The following is a 24,982-nucleotide window of genomic DNA, read 5'->3' as shown; positions in this document are numbered from 1 at the left end:
ATCTTAGATCCGACCCATTCATTGTGGGTCGGCTTGGCTCTACCACAAACTACTTCATCTGTGTGGCATGCAAGGAGCAGTGTATCGAAGCATCAAGTTGACACCTCATTTAGGTATGACTGGGGCTGCTCTTGGCATAGTCTCCTGACCTCTTCATTGAACCAGTGTTAATCCTCTAGCTTGATGGCAAACAGGACGTTAGTGGTGGAGTTGGAGTATGCCAAGTTACAGATTGTGGTTCAATACAATTCTGCTGCTGGTGCTGATGCCCACAGCGCTAATTCTAGTTGTTTGGGCAACAACAAAACTGAGTCTATTTGAAAGTTATCCTGTTTAGCTTAGTGGGTGGTACCACTCAATACAATGGAGGGTATTCTTAATGTGAAGACAGCTTTGTGGCACCACAGGAACTTGGCAGTGATAATTCCCAACAAAAGAAAACCTTTGTGGAAAAAAGAATCTGCAACAGCTGGATTGGTCAAGAAAAGATCAAGTAGGTTTTTCCCTTCCATTCATCATCAATTGCAGACCCAGGTTAATAACTATGTTCCTTAGAACGCAGTAAGATCAATCAGCAGTAGTATGTCTTAACCACTTTGACTTTGTAGGGTTGCAGGGCTGGGTATGCCATTGGTATTTCCAATGCCTATATCAACGCAGTACTGCGTCTGGTTTCATTCCTTATATTATTTTAAAATGGTATGCTTGTAGCTCAGGGTGTACGCATTCAGAAATGGAATTTTGTAGCCTGCCTCTCCAAGTATTTAAGGAGTTATATCTTTATTATATAAAATGTATTATTTAAAACTTGCACAATAAATCATGTATGAACTTTCACTTCATCATTTAGACAGTTACGGGGTAAAATGTACTGAAGGGTGATCCATTACAAACATACTAATCAGGAGCAGGAGAAGGCCATTTAGCCCTTTGAGCCTGTTCCGCCATTTGGCTCTTCTGATTATAATCTCAAATCCACAATCCCACCTATCCCTGATAACCGTTCAACACTTGCTGAGCAAGAATCTATCTCAGACTTAAAAATATTCAAGGACTCTGCTTCCAGCCACCTCATCAGGAGGAGGGTTCTAAAAACTCATGTCTGCCAGGAAAATTAATTGCTTCATCTCAGTTTTAAATGGGTGATCCTGATTTTCAACAGTGGCCCTTAGTTCTTGATTCTCCTGTAAAAAGGAAATATCCTCCCCATAATCTAAGATGTCAAAATCCCTCAAGATTTTAGGTTTCAATTAAATTACTTCTTATTCTTCGAAATTCCAGTGGTGACATATCTCGCCAAATTTCCTCATAAGACAATCCACTTATTCCACGAATTAGTCTGGTCAGACTTCCCTGAACTGCTTCTAACATCATTTTAATTTACTGGCAATACAATCTGTCATTGTTAAGTATTGCCATCTAACGTGGGCGGCACGGTGGCACAGTGGTTAGCACTGCTGCCTCACAGCGCCTGAGACCCGGGTTCAATTCCTGCCTCAGGCGACCCACTGTGTGGAGTTTGCACGTTCTCCCCGTGTCTGCGTGGGTTTCCTCCTGGTGCTCCGGTTTCCTCCCACAGTCCAAAGATGAGTAGGTCAGGTGAATTGGCCATGCTAAATTGTCCGTAGTGTTAGGTAAGGGGTAAATGTAGGGGTATGGGTGGGTTGCGCTTCGGCGGGTCGGTGTGGACTTGTTGGGCCGAAGGGCCTGTTTCCACACTGTAATGTAATCTAATCTAATCTAATCTAACAATATCTTAATGTGATAAAACAATTAAATTTTGTGTTTCCTGAAAGATTCCACTTGCAAACAGCATCGGTGTAGACTTTTTCTTTGCAATTTATCATCTCAAGTGGAAATAAGCCAAAAGAACTGTGGAATATTACATTAACAAAAACATGGTGGAGTTTTAATTTTATCTTTTATAGATAAATCTGAGTTATTTAAGCATCCAAAGGGATCCAGGTGAAATGTTCTAAAAGTGTATTTATTCTCCACTTAAGAATTTATTCTTTATTTATTTGTCAGTAATAATAGTAAGATGTCTCAAAGCGCTTCCAATGATCAACTATTTTTGCAGTATATATTCTATTGTCAAGCATGAATGTCATTCCCTACCAATAATGGCATTAAAATAGACAATAAAGAAAATGATCAAATAAATGTTTTGAATTGATTGAAGGAAGACATGGAATTGTGCAATTCAGTGTGCTGCTCTAACACTTACCTCTGGTGTTCCTCAAAAATCTGTTCAGGGCCCTCTCCTATTTCTCATCAGCCTGCTTCCCCTTGATAACTTCACTCTGCAAATTCTAAACTAAACTAGACAGAACAAAATTATTTACAAAATTTGGAATTTTTAGTACTCACAGAAGAAAGTTTTATAAACTTCTGCTGATGAAGTAGCTTCTCCTAGCTGTTTCAAGAAATGTATCAAACGTAACTGCTGTAAGTGACAGACCTTTCTTCTTTTACATTTTTTCATACTACGTTCAGAGTGGAAGTTCGATCAGAATGCAAAATTACTCTAAGAGATATGATTACAAGAATGTGCAGGAACAAGAATAAGTAGGAAGAGAAATCTGGTTCTTGCATGTCAGACAGGGAAAATGAATAAACATAGTATGCTTTCTTGTTGCATTTTAATGAATAAATATTACTCAATGAATAATTAAAAATAGCTAATACAGCGTACTATGAAATTTGAATATATTCCAGATCCTGAATCGTTCAGAGGTATAAATCTGATTGAGATCAATGGGACAACTGATGACGAGATGGCTCTTACAACCAACTTTATATTTCAGAATTCTTGTCTTTTGACACAAATACCTCCATATTGTTATTTTAAGTAGAACTATTGTGAATTTAAAAAAAAAAAAATTGACTTCAAATGTACCCCCTGAAAAACTGGATCTCAGTATGATAAGCACCATCTCCAACCTCTTCAGAAGAAAAATCATTTTAGATTCAAACATTAATTGTTTCTCACTCCACAGATTCTTCCAGATCTGCTCAGTTTCTTCATCATTTTGCTTTTATTTCAGATCTCCATCACTCACATCTCACTTCCATCTCTCTCAAATGTTTATATTACAATCTATTCTATTCAGCTTGTCAATGCCCCTAGGAATACCTTCAATAAAATCTCTTTACCCATCTGCCTTATTTCAGTCAGCATATCTCCAACAATCACTTCATCTCACACACAAATAACTGTTTTTGAATTATGTCCAGGGTTCAATTTTTGACATCTAAACTTTCCTCTTTTCCATGCTACCCCAGTAAAGCTTGAGTGATTTTCTATTACGTTAAGAAATCGATTGAACAAACTTCCCATTTTTGACCTTTTGAATTTGCACTACAGCCCACTATAGTGTTTCTTTTATCATCTTGTTTTTTTTTTAAAATAAGAAAACCATCTCATCTCTGCTGTATTGTTTTGTCTGTCATGTGAATATGTGTGTTTGAGATTAAGAGAATGATAGTTTAATTCCGAATAGTAGTTTAGTCGTTAACCAATTTTACCATTTCTTGTACAAATAGGTTTGCTTCTAAGAAATGCGTTCTTTGAATTACTTCCTGAAAATTGGTTTATGTTTTTTTTATTTTGGATAGTAATACACAAGAAAAATACATTGACAATTGTGTGATTAAATAAATATTTTCATTTTTGATATGGTCTGTGGAATAGTGCTGTTTGATTACCAGTGCACTTCTCCCATTACAGTCGTAACAACTTACATGTGAATAACTAATTTGATGCCACCAGCATCCTCTCACTAACTCCACACTACATGTGTTGAGAGTCATCAGGAATCCTGATGAAGGACTCCGGCTGGAAATATCGATTTTCCTGCTCCTTAAATGCTGCCTGACCTACTGTGCTTTTTCAGCAACACACTTTCAACTCTGACCTCCAGCATCTGCAGACCTCACTGTCTCCACACTACATGTGCTCTACAGTCTTTCAAAAATTGATAATACTATTGCTGGAATGTTCACAAAGCTTATCGCCTTTGCAGTATCTTCAGCTGTTTTCGATATCCTGTGGAGTAATGCTCAAAGATCAGTCTGTGATGCTCAAGACCTCAGCAGAAAGGCAAGATGGATCTTCCATTCAGTACTTCTAGCTGAAGATGAAAATACTTCAGCCTCATCTTTGACATAAATTTGCTGAGTTTCTGTATTGTTGAGGTTATGGATATTCCTCCAATGAGTTGTTTGATTGTCCACCACACTCAGGCTTGAATTTGGCAGGACTACAGAGTTTAGTTTGGATTTGTTGTTTGTGGGATCATTTAGCTCTGCCTACTACATGCTGCTTCTGTTGCTATGCACTCTAGCTTTACCAGGTGGAATTCATCATTTTAAAATATGCATGGTGCTGCTCCTAACATGTCCTTTGCATAATGTATTGAACTAGTCTTGATGGGGCTGGTAAAGTGGAGATATGCTGGGCAAAGTAGACACAGATTTGGTTAGAGAGAGTTTTGGTGCAGTACCCTATAAACATCAATATTGGTTATATTGTGTCTGTGCCACCCACAGTGCTTCTTCCAAGTGGTGTTCAACATGGAGTACTATTCATCAGTTGAGGGGTGAGGTGGTCCAAGGTAACCGGGAGACAGGATATACACAGGTAAGGTGATAGAGGTGCCTGGGACACTGTTTGTGCACAAAGATTCTGACAGTAGGACTACATCAGGCTGTTGCTTGACTATTCTGTGGGGCAGTTTTCCCAATTTTCGCAAAAAAACCCAAAATACTACAAAGTTGTGGGTCAAAAAGGCTAGATTTGCTGTTGCCATTTCCAAAGCCTAAGCTGATGTCAGGTTCCCAATTCAGTTTCATTATTTTCTTTATAGATGCAACAATGTCTTGCTCATGAACAAGATGGGTTGTTTTGTGACTATCCACATTAGACTGCCTTGTAATTCCATGTTTTATGAAATCAAATGTTAACATTTCCTCCCACAGTCCAAAGATGTGCAGGTCAGGTGAATTGGCCATGCTAAATTGCCCGTAGTGTTAAGTAAGGGGTAAATGTAGGGGTATGGGTGTGTTGTGCTTCGGCGGGTCGGTGTGGACTTGTTGGGCCGAAGGGCCTGTTTCCACACTGTAATGTAATATACTCTAATCTAATCTAATTATCCATGGTGGGATTTGTACCCACGTCGCCAGATCATTAGCCTGGGTTCTGGATTACTAGTGTAATGACATTATGAATCCTCCCAACGTCTCCCCCCTCAGTAGAATGCTTTGGGATATAAATTATGTGAAAAGATGCTACGTAAAACTAAGTTGTTAATGAAGCTCATTTCTTGCCTTGAAAGGGAGATATAGTAAATGTTCACTGGCTTGAACTCTATTTAGAAGTGAAGAATGCATTAATCAATTATAAATTTCATGCTTTGATAATATTTAATATACAAGTCATGAAAAAGTGATAAAACATCAGGGAAAGTATCCCTCAGCGAGTCGTTAGTTCATGGAATGCCCTGCCAGTAACAGTGGTGGACTCTCCCTCTTTATGGGCATTTAAGAGGGCATTGGATAGGTATATGGAGGATAGTGGGTTAGTGTAGTTTGGGTGGGCTTGGATCGGCGCAACATCGAGGGCCCAAGGGCCTGTACTGTGCTGTATTCTTCTATGTTCTATGTTCTATGTAAAACAATTAAGATGACTGAAAATCCTTTTAAAAAAACTTCCTCTTACTACCAGAACTACTTGAATTGATATAGCACTTTTAATGTACTAAAATGTCCTGCAGTGCTTCATAAGTAAAAATAATGATCCAGAAAACTTATAATCACATAACTGTGTATTCCAGATGGAGAGAAAATCCAAACCTTTCTTTTAAAATTAATACAGCACCAGGTTTTTCAGACTGTAAGTTATGATGTCAACAGCAAGGACATGAACTAATTATTACTACAAATGCAAATTTGTACACTGAGGCAAAAAGATGAAAAACAAAGAACTAATTAAGTTAGATTTCATTAATGTATTGTTAGACATTAAGCGGGAAGATTCAAAATTCAGGTAGTAAATTAAGAATATACAATTGAAATTGAAACAAATTTTGAAGCAAACTTAAATAATATTAAAAAAAGTTATGTGAATTATGTTTCAAAGATGAATCAATATAACTATTTTGAGGAAAAACAAATACTAGCTCTTCTTGGGGCAAGAAGTAATATTTTAAAAAGTTAACTTATTCACTAAATTGTTTGGATCATGGCCTGCCAGGTTTGCAGCTGAGTCTCATTTGAGGTTCACTGTTTTTATCTCGTTCCTCCAATCTCTCTTTGGGATACTTTCACATTCCAATCCTTCCCAAGTCTGGTTTAACACTCATTTTTGTTTTGTCCAATCTTACCTTGCTTCTCAGAATTATAATCTAATACTTTCCAAGTCAGTATTGATGTGGAAACAAAACAGCAAGGAAAAGACAACATTGGTAGGGCTGGTGTACAAACCCTCCAACAGAAACCACACTGTAGGAAAGGCTATATAAAACAAATAATAGGAGCATATAAGAAGAATACAGCAATAATTATGGGCGACTTTAATTTTCATGTTGATTGGGTTAATCAGGATGGAAAGAGTAGCTACAACGAGTTCATTCTTTACATTAGGGATAGTTTCCAAGAGCAATATGTCATGGAGCCAACCAGGGAGCAGACTATCTGAAGGATTCTCTTTCTCAACCTCTCTCCTTCCCGAGGACTCTCAGGTTAAATCACCACCAGTTGTCTCTCTCAGATGAGAGGGGAACAGCATAGTCCTCTTGGATTATGGCATTTACCTTTATCATCACAGTATTGTCACATATTCTGTCCTCCTTCACTGATTGTAAAGTGATTTAAGGTATTTATTGGTTGTGATTGTGAAAAGGACTATATGAATGCAAGTCTTTTATTTTCTATTCTAATGACATCTTTAAACTCTTATGGAAATCATTCACAGTGCATCACCATGTACATGTTCTCAACTTGAAGAACTCACATCGGTTCATAGTTAGTAGAACACTTAATTCATTATTTTCCTTACATCATTCAATAATTTAATAAAAATACAAGTTTCTTCTTCTCAGGTATAAAGGACCAGCAATTCAAATACTGTTGAAAGGCACTCAAACTTGGTCCCAAAACTCCAAACATCAAAAATGCTGCTGCCCAGTTCACCAAAAACCAGTGTTTCTTGACCCAGTATTCATTGGCCAGTACTTTGATTTTAAAATTTCCATCTGCAATGAAGTAAACTTTTGTATCTTTTTTTGCACTGAAAAAGCCAGCAATTTATGACTGGTAACATTTATCAGACAGTTCCAAAAGTCGCTAGATCGCAACACTCAGTTTTGCCCAGCAATAAGGCTTTAGATAGGGTACTGAAGAGGAGTTCAGAGGTTACAGTTAGTTGGAGAGAGAGAGAGACAGACAGAAGCAGTCAGAAGTGCTGTAATTAGCTGGGAATGTAGAAGTAATACACAGAAGTTGTGTGAGTAAAATAACTCTATGTTGGGGGGTCAGTATAGAGACAAGAGCAACTGGATGGATCTATGCTCTGAGAACTAAGGAAGACGTTTTCAGAGTGAATTGATAGTGAAGTGTTGAAGTCAGAACTCAGAAGATATCCTTGGCAGAATGGAAAGTGGAAGGATGGGCGGCACGGTGGCACAGTGGTTAGCACTGCTGCCTCACAGCGCCTGAGACCCGGGTTCAATTCCCGCCTCAGGCGACTGACTGTGTGGAGTTTGCACGTTCTCCCCGTGTTTGCGTGGGTTTCCTCCGGGTGCTCCGGTTTCCTCCCACAGTCCAAAAGATGTGCAGGGTCAGGTGAATTGGCCATGCTAAATTGCCCGTAGTGTTAGGTAAGGGGTAAATGTAGGGGTATGGGTGGGTTTCGCTTTGGCGGGTCGGTGTGGACTTGTTGGGCCGAAGGGCCTGTTTCCACACTGTAATCTAATCTAATCTAATCTAATCTGATTCTTTGAATTGTGTGAGGGGAAGCAATGAGGGTTCAGAAGTAGCCTGTGAACATTAATAGTTCAGTGCAGTTGAGAAAGTTGCTGAAGCTAGCTGTTAGTGATGATTTGGAGCTATGCTCGTGAATGAGTATTGGAGTGCAGCAAGGGCCAGCAGACCGAGAAGAGGGTGATTGGTTAGAACAGATGTGGTTATTGAGACGTTGTAAAATGGAGATTTAATGCCACTAATCCCATTTTCTACTTTTGGTTTATAGCCCTCAAGACTATGGAAACACAAAGGAATATCTAAGTACAGCTTAAATGATACAAAAGTTTCAAACTCAACCATACTTTTATGCAATGAGTTCCAGACTTCCATCGCCCTTTGAGTGAAAGAATTTCTCCTCTCCTCACCTCTTTGCCTTCTACCTCTTACCTTACACCCATGTCCACAGTTATTGATCCATCTACTGATAAGATCAACGCATTTCTATCTGCGCCCCTCATAATCTTATACACATTTATCAGGTCAATTGCAACCTTCACTACTCCAACGAAGACAACTCTGGCCTACCTAACCTTAACTCATAGCTCGGTTCCTCCAGCCCAGGTGATTTCCTCGCAGCTTTTCTCTGCACTCCCTCAAGTGCAATCACATGTTTCCTACGATGAGGTGACTAGAACCACTTGCAGTTCAGTACTTCGGTCGTGGCCTAAATAGTATTTTCTACAGTTTCAGTGTATTACTTCAGCTACTAAAGTCAAGATTTCTGTATGCCTTCTTACCTACCTTATCTACCTGTCCTACTATCTTCAGCAATTTGTGGATCTGCACACAAAGATTCCCCCTGATATTCAGTACTTTTTAGGGTCCACACATTCATTGTGTATTCTTTGTCTTGTTAGCCTTCCCCAACTACATTAACTCTCAATTTTCTGCACTGAATTCCATTTACTTCTGCTCTACCCACCTGAGCAGTCTATTGATATCTTCCTGCAGTTCAGTTATCCTCCTCACTATTTACCACCTGTAGTGATTGGAAGCAAGTGGCCCTCATTGACTACAAGTTCTTTGATTGGGATTGTTAACCTGGGACAATCCGGAAAGCCTGGATGACCAATAAAAACAGGAGATTTTTTAAAAATTTCTTTTTTTCTTCTTTCCCACACTACCACCTGACAGCGGTGGTGTTTATTTTATCCCCACACACATGTCGTGTGTGTGCAGGTGTTGGACATAGTGAAAAACAACAAGTGTGTAAAGCTTTATTCAATTCCCACCACCAGGAAGAAAGGAAGAACCCGAGTGACCAGTGACAAGCAGTGCCCTTCTCAAAGATTAGAATCTCTTCAGCCCAGGGGACTGTACTGTGCACAAGCAAACAAAGGGTGACTTGGTGATGGGATACCGGCCTCTGTGCAGTTATTCCACCACCTAAACAATTTTGGTATTATCCACACACTTCTTGATCATACCCCATACAATGAAGTCCAAATCATTATTCTATTCCACAAACAGCACTGTGCCCTGTGGAACACCACTGGAAACAGTCACCAAACCATTTGTCCAACTTCACAGTCTGCATCCTGCCTCTTAGCTAATTTTGGATCCAATAAGCCACTTAACCTTGGATTCCATGGACTCTTACTTTCTTCACCAGTCTACTAATGAGGGACTTTGCAAAAAGCTTTGCTAAAGTCCATGTAGGGCACATGAAATGTAATACCCTTATAACACTGCTGGTTACCTCCTCAAAATATTTGATGAAATTTGTCAAACATGACTGATCTTTACCAAATCTATGCTATTGCTGATTAATCAAAGTGCAAAGTATCTCTCAATGTGCAAAGTATATTCAGTCTAATAACTTCTTCAACATGAGCCTACAATTTCTTGGTCTATCCTTCCTCCCTTGTTTTACATACATAGAACATAATATGTTACAGCACTGCACAGGCTCTTCGGCCCTCGATGTTGTGCCAACCTATGAAATTATTCTGATGCCCATCTAACCTACACCGTTCCATTATTATCCATATGCACATCCAATGCCCACTGAAATGCACTTAATGTCGGTCAGTCTACTAGTGTTGCAGGCAGGCCATTCCACGCCCTTACTACTCTCTGAGTAAAGAAACGACCCCTAATATCTGTCCTAAATCAATCACCTTTCAATTTAAAGCTATGTCCTCTTGCGTTAGCCTTCGGTACTATCCATAACTCTGCCTACCTTAGTGTCATCCGCAGATTTACGAACCCATCCTTCTACACCCACATCCAGATAATTTACAAAAATGACAAACAGCAATGGCCCCAAAACAGATCCTTGCGGCACACCACTGGTAAATGAGTTCCAGGATGAACATTTGACATCAACCAACCCTTCTGTCTTCTTTCAGCTAGCCAATTTCTGATCCAAACTGCTAAATTACCTTCAATTCCGAAATTCCGTATTTTGTGAAATAGCCTACCGTCTGCTACCTTATCAAATGCCTTACTGAAGTTCATATACACCACATCAACTGCTTTACCTTTATCCATCTGTTTTGTCACCTTCTCGAAGAACTTAATAAGGTTAGTAAGGCATGACCTACCCTTCACAAAACTGTGTTGACTATCACGAATCAAAGTATTCCTTTCCAGATGATTATAAATCCTATCTCTCATAACCATTTCCAACACCTTACCCACAACGTAAGTAAGGCTCACTGGTTTATAATTACCAGGTTTGTCCTGACTCCCCTTCTTAAACAGGGGAACAACATTAGCTACAGTCAGAGGAAAACTTTTCGTCCAGAGAAAAATCCATGACCTCAGATAACAGTTCTCTACACCAACCACACTAAGTAACAGCAAAATATCCACTGATACTGGAAATCTGAAAGAAAAACTGAAAATATTGGAAATATTCACAAGTCAGGCACCATTTGTGGACTGACTCATGGGGTTCAAGTTTCAGGGTGATCAGTTGATCTTTTGTCAACTCTGAGAAGTTAGAGATTTAACAGGCTTTGGACAAGTGCAGAGACAGTGGAGGGGGATCAGGGACAAGAAGGTCTGTTGTGGAAGGAAGAAAAGATTAAAGGGCAAAAATAATCACTATTCCTTTGACATTTGCTCCCTTCTGTATTTCATTCCAGTAGAGACTCTCTGATGATCTTATCGTGTTACTGTCCTTTCTCAAGACATTTCAACAGTTTTCAGTTTTGATGAAAGGTCAGCGACCTGAGCTGTTAATTCTGCGAGTTAACAGGATTTTGGTTTCAGACCTGTTCATTTCCAGCATTTCCTCTTTTTCTATTGGCTGAGTATTATGTGGGGTGGAATAACTGTGAGCCTGACTTGTTCAAATTGTAGCTTCCTTTAGAAAAACAGTGACTGACATCACAAGTAAATAACTGGCTACAAAGCACAGATTTATTCTGGTCATGAAAGCACTACATAACTGCATTATACAGTACTGAACTTTAGTGTTACCATATAATGTTTCATTTCTTTTTAGTATAAAGTACTTGGTGTGCCTCTAGCTAAAACAAAATGTTCAAAAATATTTAAAAAGTACTGTAAATGCTCAGCAGGTCAGGCAGCAACGACAGAAAGTTAACATTTTATAGGGATTACCTTTTCCTCAGTTTATTTTTGTTTTTATTTTGGATTTCCATGCATCTCATCTTGCTTGAAATGCAACGGTCTGTTATTCTCAAACTTTTTAAGGCTTAGCTTTCAAAGTTTTGTTAAATACAGATCTGAAATCTGATATTTTTCAGACATTTCTTTTAGTTTTTTAAAATATGTTTAGCATAACAATGTTTTTACATTGATACAGTTAAAATTGTAATTTCTCGCGTATTCTTTACAAAATAAATGGTGCTTACCTGGTCCAATCGTAAAGCTCCATCATCAAACCTTTGTCTACGGAGGTGTTTGGCAATGTTATGAAGATTTATTACAGCAGTTTTTATGTCTGCAATGCAATGCTCAGGTGAAACAGGCGGTAATTCATCAGGGGTGAATATCTTTTTTGGATCCTCAATTATACTTTGTGCATGATTATAACTCAATTTTACACAAGAGCGAATAATAGTTCGGCCATACCATTGACTGAGGATCTGCAAAATACAATTAGACAGGCAAGTTATTTAAAAATTTGTTATCCAGTGGCTCATTAATTTTCCCGGAATTGAATGACTGATGAGTAACATGTACACCTTAAAATATAACCAAACCCTATCCAATGATCTTCCAAAATCACTACTGTAGTAACAAAAGTAGATGCTTTGAGGCAAAATAACAATTCATTTGTTTAAATTCTCTCTTTTATTTTTCATGATTGTTTTCACACGGCAGAGTATTCATTTAATCCAGTCAAGGTACATCTATGATAAAATGATAAAATGTGCAATATGCATAAACACGCGCTATAAAAACACATACTACACATTTTTGTATATTTTGATGATAATCCAAAAAACCTCCTGCATACTCTTTGAGCTTTCTAAATGCACTGACTGAATTTGAAATTGTAAAATTGCAAAATACGTGGCTCTTTTAGAACAGTTTTAAAGTTACCAGCTTCCATCCTGGATTATGGTATATATAATCATGATAGATCACGTACCATTTTAAAAAGACATGAAACATCAACAAATTACTTAGACTCAGTTAAAATAAATACGGAGTTCAGTATCTGCACTGAAGTAAACTTAAAAGGATGTAGAATTCAAATGCATTCCTTAAGATGTTGAAACAGAAGTAGACCATTCAGCCCATTGAGTTTGGTCTGCCATTCCATAAGGTCATAGCTAATCAGATATTCCTCAATTCCACTTTCCTGCCTTTTCCCTATAACATTTACTGATTAAAAATCTGTCTATCTCAGCCTTGAATACACTCAGTGACCCAACCTTGACAGACCTTTACAATAAACAATTCCACAGATTCACTACTCTCAAAAGAAATTCCTTCTCATTGCTACCTTAATGTGCAATCTATTAGTCTAAGACTACAGCCTTTAGTCCTTGACCACCTCCCCAAACAGCCTTTCCACAATAGCCTGGTCCAGTTCCTTAAAATATTTGTATGCTTGAATTCTTCTATATTGCAATGAGTACAGGGTCAATCTAATCAACCTTTCACATAAGGCAGTACCTCCATATCTCTATATCAGCCTAGTGAAACTTCTTTGGACTGCCTCCAATACTAGCATATCTTTCCTCAGATAAGGATCTAACGTTGTTCATAGTATTAGAGATGTGGTCTGACTAATACCTTGTACAGTTTTAGAAAAACCTCCCTACTTTTATACTCCATTCCCTTTGAAATATAGGCCAACATTCCATTTGCCTTGTATTCTCCACTGGAGTTTGGAGAATAGACAATAGACAATAGGTGCAGGAGTAGGCCATTCAGCCCTTCGAGCCTGCACCACCATTCAATATGATCATGGCTGATCATTCCTAATACAAGGCAAATGGAATTTTTTTTGTGATTCATGACAAGTACTCCAAATTCCTTCTGTTCTGAAGCTTTCTGCAGTCTTTCTCCATCTAAATAATAGTCAGCTTCTCTTTTTTTTCTGCATAACCTCACAATTCCCCACATTCTACTCCACCTGCCAAGTTTCTGGGCACTCACTTAACCTGTCTATATTTTTCTGCAGACTCATTGTGCCATCTTCACTGCTTGGTTTCCCACTTATGTTTGTGCCATCCTCACTTTCTTCATCCAAGTCATTAATATATATTGTAAATAATTGTGGTCCAGTATGGAGATCGCCCTCCTCTTCACGTGATTGCATTGAATTTCACCTTCTCACCCTGCAATGGTACTGAAATTGACCTACTTATCCCGCCACTGTACTGAGATCGTCCTCAGGGGCTGAACATTTGGTTGCACATTTCTTAATTTTGTATAAGTCAGATAGAAAATTGCCCCTTCAGACCTTTATTGTCAACAAGACCACTTCAGATTCCTTCCCAGCAGTTCTGCAGTGTGCTGGGAAGAAGTACAAGACTCAATCTATTGTTTCTTTTTGATTATTAGGGATTATTATTTTGCAGTCCATGTTTCAAATATAAAATGGAATCTAAATTCAGCCACAAACTAATTTTTGTATCCTAGTGCAAGCGGGCATCAGAGCCGCCTTGCTTTTGCCACGGGACTATGCCTACATCAGGAAACTATAAGAATTCATTTTGTGTTTTAAACAGCAGTCGCAGCTTTAAACCCACAGAACTCAGCAGCTGCCAGTCCACCCAAGTGACCAGGAGATAGGAGACAGAGGACAGATAAAATCCACACTATACCAACATTACCCATGACTCATAGACCAAAACTCCGGAATTAATTAATATGGAAACCCATCTCCTAATCACATCAAGAGACTGATATCAGACCAATACACACCAACACCCCAAGGGAACAAAGGGGGTGCTAGCCCCTGCCCTCACAAAGAGAGACAAGCAGATAATACCCGGACCCGTTTTACATAAACCAATTAGCACCCTATTGTGCGTGCCCTGCAACTCTTCTGGGATGGCAGGAAACATTCTATTTGCACCTACTCCAGTGATGATGGGGAACTATCATCCCATTCATCCTCAAATTCCACACATCCTGACAACTAAAAGTATATAATCTGTAGCAGCGCGCGGGAACAGGAGAGCAGCCAAGATTCGGACCTCGGTTGGTCTCCACCGGCGTTACTGTAGCAATAAACGTTACCGATTGTTGAACCGCACTCTGGGCTCGGACTGATATCATTTCATCCACGCTAACAATTGGGGGCTTCGTCCTGGTTAACGACGGCTGCTGGATCCCTGCGACGGCACTGGGTGAGTATCTTTACTCTTTTACTTCTCATGTAAAAGTCTCCCAGTGCCCCGCAAGGGACTTCACTGCCGGCCGTTATCTGAACCTGTGAACAGAGTGAGTCCAACAGTCGTGTAACGGTAGAGTACTCTTTAAAAGTGTTTGTGTGTGTGTGTGTGTGTGTGTGTGTGTGTGTGTGTGAGTAATCCTTCGCGGGTGGGCGATTGGGGTCGCGGAACACTAGTAAAAGTGTGCGTGATTATTATTATTGTCGTTTATTGTCAATGTGCTACTATGACTGACGGACTATCCTTGGACTGACGACTTTAGGTACGAGACCCCGACAGATTGACCCCCCTGTTTAAAAACCGACCAAACAAGCCTTCCTGGTTGACCTCTGCAGTGGGAGTTAGGGGACCCCATTGTACGTTGAGCCCGGTTTTAGCGCCTTCCTTGCGTACGCGGTAGAGGCTGGGAGGTCTACGCGCGCTACAAGAAGGGAAGTCCTCCAAACCAGCCCGAGACGCGGGGCCTTTGGGCCAACCGGCGGTTATACGCTCTGCCCATTGACCTCGCGGTCCCGAGGTATTGGCCTCTGTAGGATCAGGCGCGGTTAGGTCTGACTTCATGCCCCCCCTCTTGCACTCGGGCCCCTGGTTCACGCCCAGTGTTTGTGGGGTACACACGGCTGCTGAACGACTGGCGGTGAGAGAGAGACTCACGGACCCCCGGGGTTGCGCGCTCGGGAATCGACACGTGCCCCGTCTGTAACTATCCCCCCCCGCCCAGGTTGACCCGCGGGGCTAGGGTTCGACTTACAGGGAGTGGGCTTCCCGACTGGGAGATTAATAAGCCAGTGCCAGCAACATCCCTTAGCACGCCTGCTAGCTTTACTTTAAAGTAGCTTCTGTTAAGTTACACCCGCTGCGCCCCTACCATGGGTGGGAGCGCGGCCGAAGACCTAGATTGGGGGCCAGAGGGTTCCCTTACCCGTTTTATAGCCGACAAGAATAAGAAACTTATTAAGGCTATGCTTCATTTCAATCCTGATGAGGGCAAGCCAAAAAGCTTCAACCTCATGTCTCTTTTTAGACATGTTTTAAGTTCAGTACTACCAAACAATTATTTTTACAAGATGGTTACATTTTGGGGCTGTCAGTAAATTAGGGTAACATGGAGGCAGATTTGAATTTCACCGACAGCAAACTGGATTGTTAAGATTAAAGGTGTCCCTTAGTTGTTTTCGTGGGAAGGTATTCACACTTGTAGACAATGGTAGATTGTGTTAAAAGTGAATAGACTGTTCGTCTCCAAGTCTCAGGTATTGAGAATGCCAGACTATAATTTTTTTTTGCTTTAAATTAGTTACTTGAGTCCAATAGTTGGAAACTAAAGGTTAGCTAATGAACATTTCTATCTGGCTGGATACAAGAAGACATCCCAGAAGTTCACAAGTTAATCTGCCAGAATCGAAGAGGAAGCCAAATAGCAAAGTTAACAAGAACAAATTTCTATGTTTACCTTGCGGGAATGCAGATGCACCTCATGCTCAAATTGGAAAGGCCAAATTTTTAAGGATTTAAAATGAGGCTGCAAGATTTGCTTAACTTGAGCTGGGGAGATAACATCCAGGAAGCTGCTGGAAAGGAAGACTATTAGCAAAAATATGACAGAACAATTAGAATTTGAGTATGAATTCCACATTGATTAGACCCAAATACTCCATACAATGAAGGTGATGATTTAATTGGATTGTTTAAGATAACTAAAAGAGTTGAAAGGGCAGGCAGAGAGAAACGATTTCCTCTGGCAGGAGAATCAAGAGCAAGACTGTGTAAAATTAAAGCCAGACAGCAAAAGGATAATGTCAGGAAGCATTTCTTCACACAAAGAGTAGAAGAAACCCTAACCTTTCACTTTGTAAAAAGCCTTGGACCCTGCAGGTCAATTCAAAATGTTTAGACTCAGACCAGGGCACGCACTTCATCGGACGCGCAATGAAACTGGCCTGCCGCCTCCTAGGCATCAGACAGCGCTTCCACGTCCCGTTCCATCCCCAGAGCTCCGGGATGGTCGAGTGCATGAACCAGACCCTCAAAGCTGCGATCGCCGAAACAGGGCAGGGCTGGGTGGACGTTCTGCCCTGCATACTGATGTGCTTAAGGGCCACCCTAGGCCGCTCCGCTGGCCTCACTCCCTTCGAGCTCATGACGGGGAGGGCCATGCGACTACCAGAGAATGTCATGGTCGGGGGGGAAGACATGGCCCCCCTGAGGGACAGGGTGACGTGCTATATCAGGCAGCTGGACACGCAGCTGCGGGCCCTTAGACAAACTGCGCACGACCAGCAGGACATTAGGGACCAGGCAAAACTGCTGCCGCATCTGCCCGCCCAACCCCTTCCCGGCGTTGGGGACAAAGTCCTGGTCAGGGCCGCCCCCGACCGACCCAGCTTTGCCCCCCGGTGGCTGAGACCGTACGAAATCATCCTCACCAGCGACACGTGCGCCTGTGTCGACATGAAGGGAAAGGGCAGGTGGAAACACTGGTCCCAGCTTAAACCCTACCCTTAAGCCCCGACCGGACAGACTCCGCCCCCCCCCTTTTGACTTGACTCTAACCGCCCCTCTTTCTCCTTACAGTGCAACGGGTGGACCAGTTCCAGGGAGACCTGCTCCTACACACACTAACCTTACACCCTTGGTAAGAGTGCCTCTCTCCCTTTCTTCCCACAGATCATGCTTCACCGGTGCACCGCTCTCCTCCCTGCTCTCCTCTTCGCCCTACAACTAGTGCCTTCCTTCTCCGAAATACATGACAACTTCTACCGCCACGGTATTGCCTTCAACACGTCCGACGCCATCTGTATTCCTGCAAGGGACAAGCCCGATGTGATCGATGCGTTCTACAACGCCTGGCTGGAAGTTCTCCCAGGCGTACAGACACTCTGTTTATTCTGCACGTCAGAGCGCAACCCGCGGCCGACCTGCCTCCGGCGTGCTGAGGCGATGGACTTGGGGGGTTGCATGTTCGGGACAATGTGTGCCATGCCAGAGGACCTCTCCTCTGCCCCGGCCTTTGATGCCTTTACTGTACGGGATTTGTATGTTTGCGGATATTACGAGCCTACTAATGCCGCGGTAGTCTCTTTGTATTTGTGCTTTCCACCCGCTCCGACCACACCGCCCCCGACCACGACTCCCGAGATATTGCCATGCCCCTCTCTGGGACCGGGGCCCGCAGGGGGACTGGTATTGTGGGATGAGGGAGAGGCCCTTTATGGCAACGTCCGACATGAGGTCGTGCCTGTGCTGGTCAATATATTGGGCATCCGGGTACCGGACTATTGCACAGCACAGGTACGCAACCTATACGCCATGATGGGGAAAGAGATTATAGAGAGGGCCATAGACCCATGGGGGCAACCCACTACCGAAATGACATACATAACACGCACACACAACGACACAGACGGGACATAGTCAACGATGCTCTCACAGGACTCAACATGGGAACATCCGTAGTAAACTCCCTAGACATCCAGGGCCTTAACGAAAAGGTCGAGCAACTAAAAGGGGTAATGAGGGACCTGCTACAGAGGTCTCTCACAAGTCAGGCAGACCAGGCACGCCTGGGGGAAGAGGGAGCATACACCCAGCTCGACTGCATTGCAGTCCTGGAGACACATGCCCACACCATTAACCGCCTTATAGACCGGGCCATGCGTATGGCCTGCAGATGGTAGCCCAGATCCGGCATAATCTTGACCAGGTCCAAAGGGGGGAGGTGCCTGACTGGATCGACAGTGCCAAACTGGCCTCACTCGCGGGGGCTCCGGGCTGCTCGACAATCAGACTCTGAAGGGTATGAGTTGAAACTTTATTGCTGGAACAGCACAGCAGGTCAGGCAGCATCCAGGGAACAGGAGATTCGACGTTTCGGGCACAGGCCCTTCCTGAAGAAGGGCCTGTGCCCGAAACGTTGAATCTCCTGTTCCCTGGATGCTGCCTGACCTGCTGTGCTGTTCCAGCAATAAAGTTTCAACTTTGATCTCCAGCATCTGCAGACCTCACTTTCTCCTCTGAAGGGTATGAGCAGAGTATACCCAGTGATGCCCGACTTTGAGGTCAGTGAGGCGACAGGAGTCGGGATTGTCCTCCTGATCCCCGTGGTCACCCCAGAGTCGGGGCCATTTCCCCTGTTTCACATTGAGAACATCGGAGTCATACGGGAAAACGCTTCCCTCAAATATCGATGAGCTCACCACACAGCCATATCTCGAAACGGCGCTGTGTACCGGATGCTGCTTACAGGCTGCAAGCAGCGGGGGACAATTACCATCTGCCCTCACCCCTTACGAAGGAGTGAAACAGCGGACTGCGGGTTCAACCTGACACAGGGCTGCACCCTTGAAATCGAACCCATGGGCCCCCACTTCACTAGGGCGGGGTATGGTGGGGGGGGGGGTGATATTGTGTCTCCACTCTTGAAACCTCATTTTGGTATAATGGACTGCAGTGCCCGATTCCCCAGCACGAGTTCTGCTTCGCCCCCAGGCGCCCAGTCACGGTTGGGCAAGCTCACATCTCAGAGGTCCGACGACGGGACCCCGAGTCCATACAAACTACTGATAAATTCAGGGACACCCTCAGGGAATATCAGGAGCCTGAACAAGCCCCCATCCCACATTTGGCTGAGGTCTTATGGGAGCTTAGGACCCGGGTAGGACACTCAGTGAAATTGTATCACCAGTTGCAGTCGCATGTAAAGGACCTAGAGGAGGACACAGACACAGCTCTCCAGTCCCAGGGGTGGGCACAGAGGGTGTGGGATTGGGGCCTGAACATAAACATCCATCCCTGGATCCAAATCATCTCGCACACCATTGTAGGCATACAGTTACTGCTAGCTCTGGCCTGGCTGCTGCTGGCGTGTCATTCATGCCGCCAGCACAAGAAACGAAAGGCCAGGAAGACCATGCTCCACGGCATTGACTCCTGGCGGGCGATCAGGCACCGTGAGCTCACAGGGCTCAAGTTAATGTGACCATCTCCCGGGACTATCCAAAGGCCCCATGCCTGCAGCATGACGGCCAGCGGAATGTACCGGGCGAGGAACCGACTTTTAAAATATCGGCATCGGGGGTGTGGACGTGTCCAACCCCTTGCCGAAAGGGGGGACTGCAAGCGGGCATCAGAGCGGCCCTGCTTTTGCCACGGGACTATGCCTACATCAGGAAACTATAAGAATTCATTTTGTGTTTTAAACAGCAGTTGCAGCTTTAAACCCACAGAACTCAGCAGCTGCCGGTCCGCCCACGTGACCAGGAGATAGGAGACAGAGGACAGATAAAATCCACACTATACCAACACTACCCATGACTCATAGACCAAAACCCCGGAATTAATTAATATGGAAACCCATCTCCTAATCACATCAAGAGACTGATATCAGACCAATGCACACCAACACCCCAAGGGAACAAAGGGGGTGCTAGCCCCTGCCCTCACAGAGAGAGACAAGCAGATAATACCCGGACCCGTTTTACATAAACCAATTAGCACCCTATTGTGCGTGCCCTGCAACTCTCCTGGGATGGCAGGAAACATTCTATTTGCACCTACTCCAGTGATGATGGGGAACTATCATCCCATTCATCCTCAAATTCCACACATCCTGACAACTAAAAGTATATAATCTGTAGCAGCGCGCGGGAACAGGAGAGCAGCCGAGATTTGGACCTCGGTTGGTCTCCACCGGCGTTACTGTAGCAATAAACGTTACCGATTGTTGAACCGCACTCTGGGCTCGGACTGATATCATTTCATCCGCGCTAACACTAGCTTTTCCTAAGTGGCAATACTGCAACATTTTCTGCATCTGAGTCTTACAGACTTTTTTAAAAGATCTTAAATAGTCAGTATTAATGCTCCAAATGGTGAATTAAAAGTGATTTCTTGTTCAAGCAAGCTCCAAACTGAAATTGATATACGGATAGATAACTGAAAATACAATAAGACCATAAGATTTAGAAATGGAGCCGACAATTCACCATGAGTTTGCTCTGCCAATCAGATCATGGCTGATCTGATAATCCTTTACTCTACTTTCCTGCCATATTGCCACAATCCTCAATTCTATGATTGTTCATAAATCTGTCTATTCAGTCTTGAATATACTTAACAACCTAGCGACGACACCCACTGTTGTAAAATCTGCACAGATTGACTACCCTTAAGAGAAGAAAATCTTCATCGCTGCTTTAAATGGTGATCGCTTACTCTGAGATTATGCCCGCTAGTACTGGACTTTCCCACAAAGGGAAACAACCTTCTTACATCAACTTTCTCAAACCCCCTAAGAATCTTACATATTTCAATAACATCTGCAACTATGTACAAGCCCAATCTACTCAACCTCTCCTCGTAAGAAAATGCCTCCACACCAGGAATCAACCATGAACCATCTCATGACTATCTCCAATTTCAGTATATTTTTTCTTAGATAAGGGGACAAAAATTGTTCACTGTATTTCATATGTAATGTTGACACAGTACACTAATTATACACACTATATGTATAGTGATTCATTTGAGTAGGCAGAGTTATTAAATTGCATCTATTCTCAAATTCCAATATAGAATACAATACATTTTAATCATCAGTACCAATATTTTCTTTAACAGTTCATTTAGGTTCAGTAAGGAGGATTACACTTGCTATGATACAATAAATACAACAGCTGAACATACATGCAGCAATCATTTTGGGGAGATCACTGATATCACAAGTTCAGCATGCCTACAATAATAACGGTGTTAAGGCAAACAAAGAGAGCTCAGTGTGATGAGATTAGCAAAGAAAAATGCAACTTTAAGCCAACATAAACGATACAAATATAGAGGTATAAGTTGAAAGGAATAAAAAAACCAATCTTTTTAAAACGTTAAATCCTCATAATATTAGAATTGTCCTGATACTTGTTTGAAATTTTTGAAAATAGAACAGACTGAAGTAAAACTCACTCCACCCAAAATTCCAAGCACAGCCACAATGAGATAATTCATTGTGAGATCACTGTATCAAAGCATGGTCCCATCCTCAATGAATACACATATCCATAATATGCTAAAAAATATCAAATCTGTGCACATTTCCTGCTGTCAAAATCTTACATGTTCCTACATTGCTGATATTATCATTGCCAATTCCTATATCCACATTCTCAATGGAATCTGCCAATGTAAACACAACACTAATAGTACAACCTCACCGGCAGAATGTGCTACAATATCTGTTCTCCACAAATTACAAGAATTTTATGAAATTGTTCAATCTTTTCTCAACCTGAAATGTTAAAACTCAAAAGAAACATTTAAAAAAAACAATTCACACTAACATGATAAAATATTCTGATGAAAGATTATTAGTTGAAATATTATTTCTTCCTTTCTTCATGGACACTACCAGACCTAATGAGTAAATCCAACTTTTAATGTTTTTATTTCTGATTTCCAATATTAGAAGAATTTTGCTTTTGGATTAGTAGCTATATGTCCATTGAAGAATCTATTATATTCGTTCAAACAACAAAATGTTTTCTTGGAAGCCTCACCTACTTCAAAAGGATGAAGCAGAGAAGACAGGAAAGAAGAGACGATAAAGAAAATGTCAGAAGTAACGCTGAGGGGTCAAGAAAAAAAGTGAAGGAATGGGAGTGAAAGACAGAAAAGGAATAGGCTGAGAAGTGGCAGATAGCGTTTAATTCCGATAAATGTGAGGTGCTGCATTTTGGGAAAGCAAATCTTAGCAGGACTTATACACTTAATGGTAAGGTCCTAGGGAGTGTTGCTGAACAAAGACACCTTAGAGTGCAGGTTCACAGCTCCTTGAAAGTGGAGTCGCAGGTAGATAGGATAGTGAAGAAGGCGTTTGGTATGTTTTCCTTTATTGGTCAGAGTATTAAGTACAGGAGTTGGGAGGTCATATTGCGGCAGTACAGGATATTGGTTAGGCCACTGTTGGAATATTGCGTGCAATTCTGGTCTCCTTCCTATCGGAAAGATGTTGTGAAATTTGAAAGAGTTCAGAAAAGATTTACAAGGATGTTGCCAGGGTTGGAGGATTTGAGCTATAGGGAGAGGCTGAACAGGCTGAGGCTGTTTTCCCTGAAGCGTAGGAGGCTGAGGGGTGACCTTATAGAGGTTTACAAAATTATGAGGGGCATGGATAGGGTAAATTAACAAAGTCTTTTCCCTGGGGTCAGGGAATCCAGAACTAGAGGGCATAGATTTAGGGTGAGAGGGGAAAGATATACAAGAGACCTACGAGGCAACCTTTTTTACACAGAGAATGGTACATGTATGGAATGAGCTGCCAGAGGAAGTGGTGGAGGCTGGCACAATTGCAACATTTAAGAGGCATTTGGATGGGTACATAAATAGGAAGGGTTTGGAGGGATATGGGCGGGTGCTGGCAGGTGGGACTAGATTGGGTTGGGATATCTGGTTGGCATGGACGGGTTGGACCAAAGGGTCTGTTTCCACGCTGTACATCTCTATGACTCTACGACCAAGGAAAGCGAAGTAAGGAACATGTGTAAAGCAGAAGGTGGCAGGCATTATACAGAAGAGAGGAGGACCTGTGTAAAAGAGAGGAGGGAATGCACATAGAAAAAGGCAACGGCACACAGAAAAGAGAGGAAACAGAAAGACTGGGAGAAGGAAATATTGAGAGGACATTCCAACTGAGACACAAAAAAGTAGAATGACTTCGATTAAAAATCAATTGTATTTAAATATATAGAGGTGGTGCTCATTAACCAAGCATTCACTTGAGCTTAGAAATACACCAAAACTGGGTTTAAATCAGGAGGTGGAACTCTATACTTGCACTTGACCATTGATTATCAACTACACTTTCTCACTGTAAGTTTCTCTTAGCCAATTATCAAAAATATGCAATACCGTTGCAAAATACCTGGAACCAGCATGAATAGAGGAAACAACTTTGTATCTCCTTAATCATTCAGATTAAAGGATAATTAATGAACAGTGCAACGTCCAACTACAAATCACCAATTAGAATATTTAATTCTAGGGAAAGATAGGTATAGAGAGTCAACTAAAGATAGGAAAAGAAAGAGTGAATGAAGAAAAATTGACAGAAAGAAAAATGAAAAAAAAAACAAAATAAACTGCCAACAATAAATAAAATATGAAGGAATGGAACTCCAAACTTGCTTAACACAATTTTCAGTGCCAGCAGGATAGTTTGTTGGCAATTACTAATTATTCTTTTTTTTGCAATTTATACATTCATAGGATGAGGGCATTGCTGGCTAGGCCTGCATTTATTGCCCATACCTTGAGTCAATCACATTGCTGTGGGTCTGGAGTCACATGTAGGCCAAATGATAGTAGTTTCCTTCCCTAAAGGACATTAGTGAACAAGATGGGTTTTTCCAACAATCAACTATGGATTTATAGTCATCATTAGACTCTTAATTGCAGATTTTTATTGAATTCAAGTTCCACCATCTGCCAAAGCAGGATTTGAATAGAGGCTCCCAGAACATTCCTGAGTCTCTTGATTAACAGCCCAGTGATACGATCACTAGGCCATCACCTTCCCTACGATACAACATAAAACATAAAAAGAGACTACAAAAATATGACAAGGAGGAAAAAGTGCCATGCAGTGGCAGTGCACTGCGCTAGAAGATCCAGCTTCAAGTCCTGCCTTCTCTAGATGTGTCGCAAAAATTTTAGGTCCCTTAAATAATAAAAGTTGTCCTGAATTGGAGGCAGAGATGGAAATGTGTTGCTGGAAAAGCGCAGCAGGTCAGGCAGCATCTAGGGAACAGGAGAATCGACGTTTCGGGCATTAGCCCTTCTTCAGGAATGAGGAAAGTTGGTCCAGCAGGCTAAGATAAAAGATAGGGAGGAGGGACTTGGGGGAGGGGCGTCGGAAATGTGATAGGTGGAAAGAGGTCAAGGTGAGGGTGATAGGTCAGACTGGGGTGGGGGCGGAGAGGTCGGGAAGAAGATTGCAGGTTAGGAAGGCGGTGCTGAATTTGATGGATTTGACTGAGACAGGCTGGGGGGAGGGGAAATGAGGAAACTGGTGAAATCCGAGTTCATCCCTTGTGGTTGGAGGGTTCCTAGCCGGAAGATGAGGCGTTCTTCCTCCAACCGTC

At 42.1% G+C, this 24,982-nt stretch overlaps 1 protein-coding gene across 1 annotated transcript in view; it reads right to left on the bottom strand.

The window, feature by feature from the left end:
- Window positions 1-24,982, bottom strand: part of dis3l2 (DIS3 like 3'-5' exoribonuclease 2) — a 299,652-nt gene that overhangs the window by 109,709 nt on the left and 164,961 nt on the right. Inside the window, exon 14 of the mRNA XM_043702288.2 lies at window positions 11,850-12,083. Coding sequence (XP_043558223.2) covers window positions 11,850-12,083 — 234 coding nt within the window. The remainder of the gene's footprint in view (window positions 1-11,849; window positions 12,084-24,982) is intronic.

Source organism: Chiloscyllium plagiosum, unplaced genomic scaffold (genome assembly GCF_037043375.1).
Source record: "Chiloscyllium plagiosum isolate Xiang-an unplaced genomic scaffold, Cpla_swu_hap1 HiC_scaffold_13, whole genome shotgun sequence".
Classification (NCBI taxonomy): domain Eukaryota; kingdom Metazoa; phylum Chordata; class Chondrichthyes; order Orectolobiformes; family Hemiscylliidae; genus Chiloscyllium; species Chiloscyllium plagiosum.
Note: the sequence above shows the minus strand (reverse complement) of the source record. Positions and strands in the feature narration are given on the sequence as shown.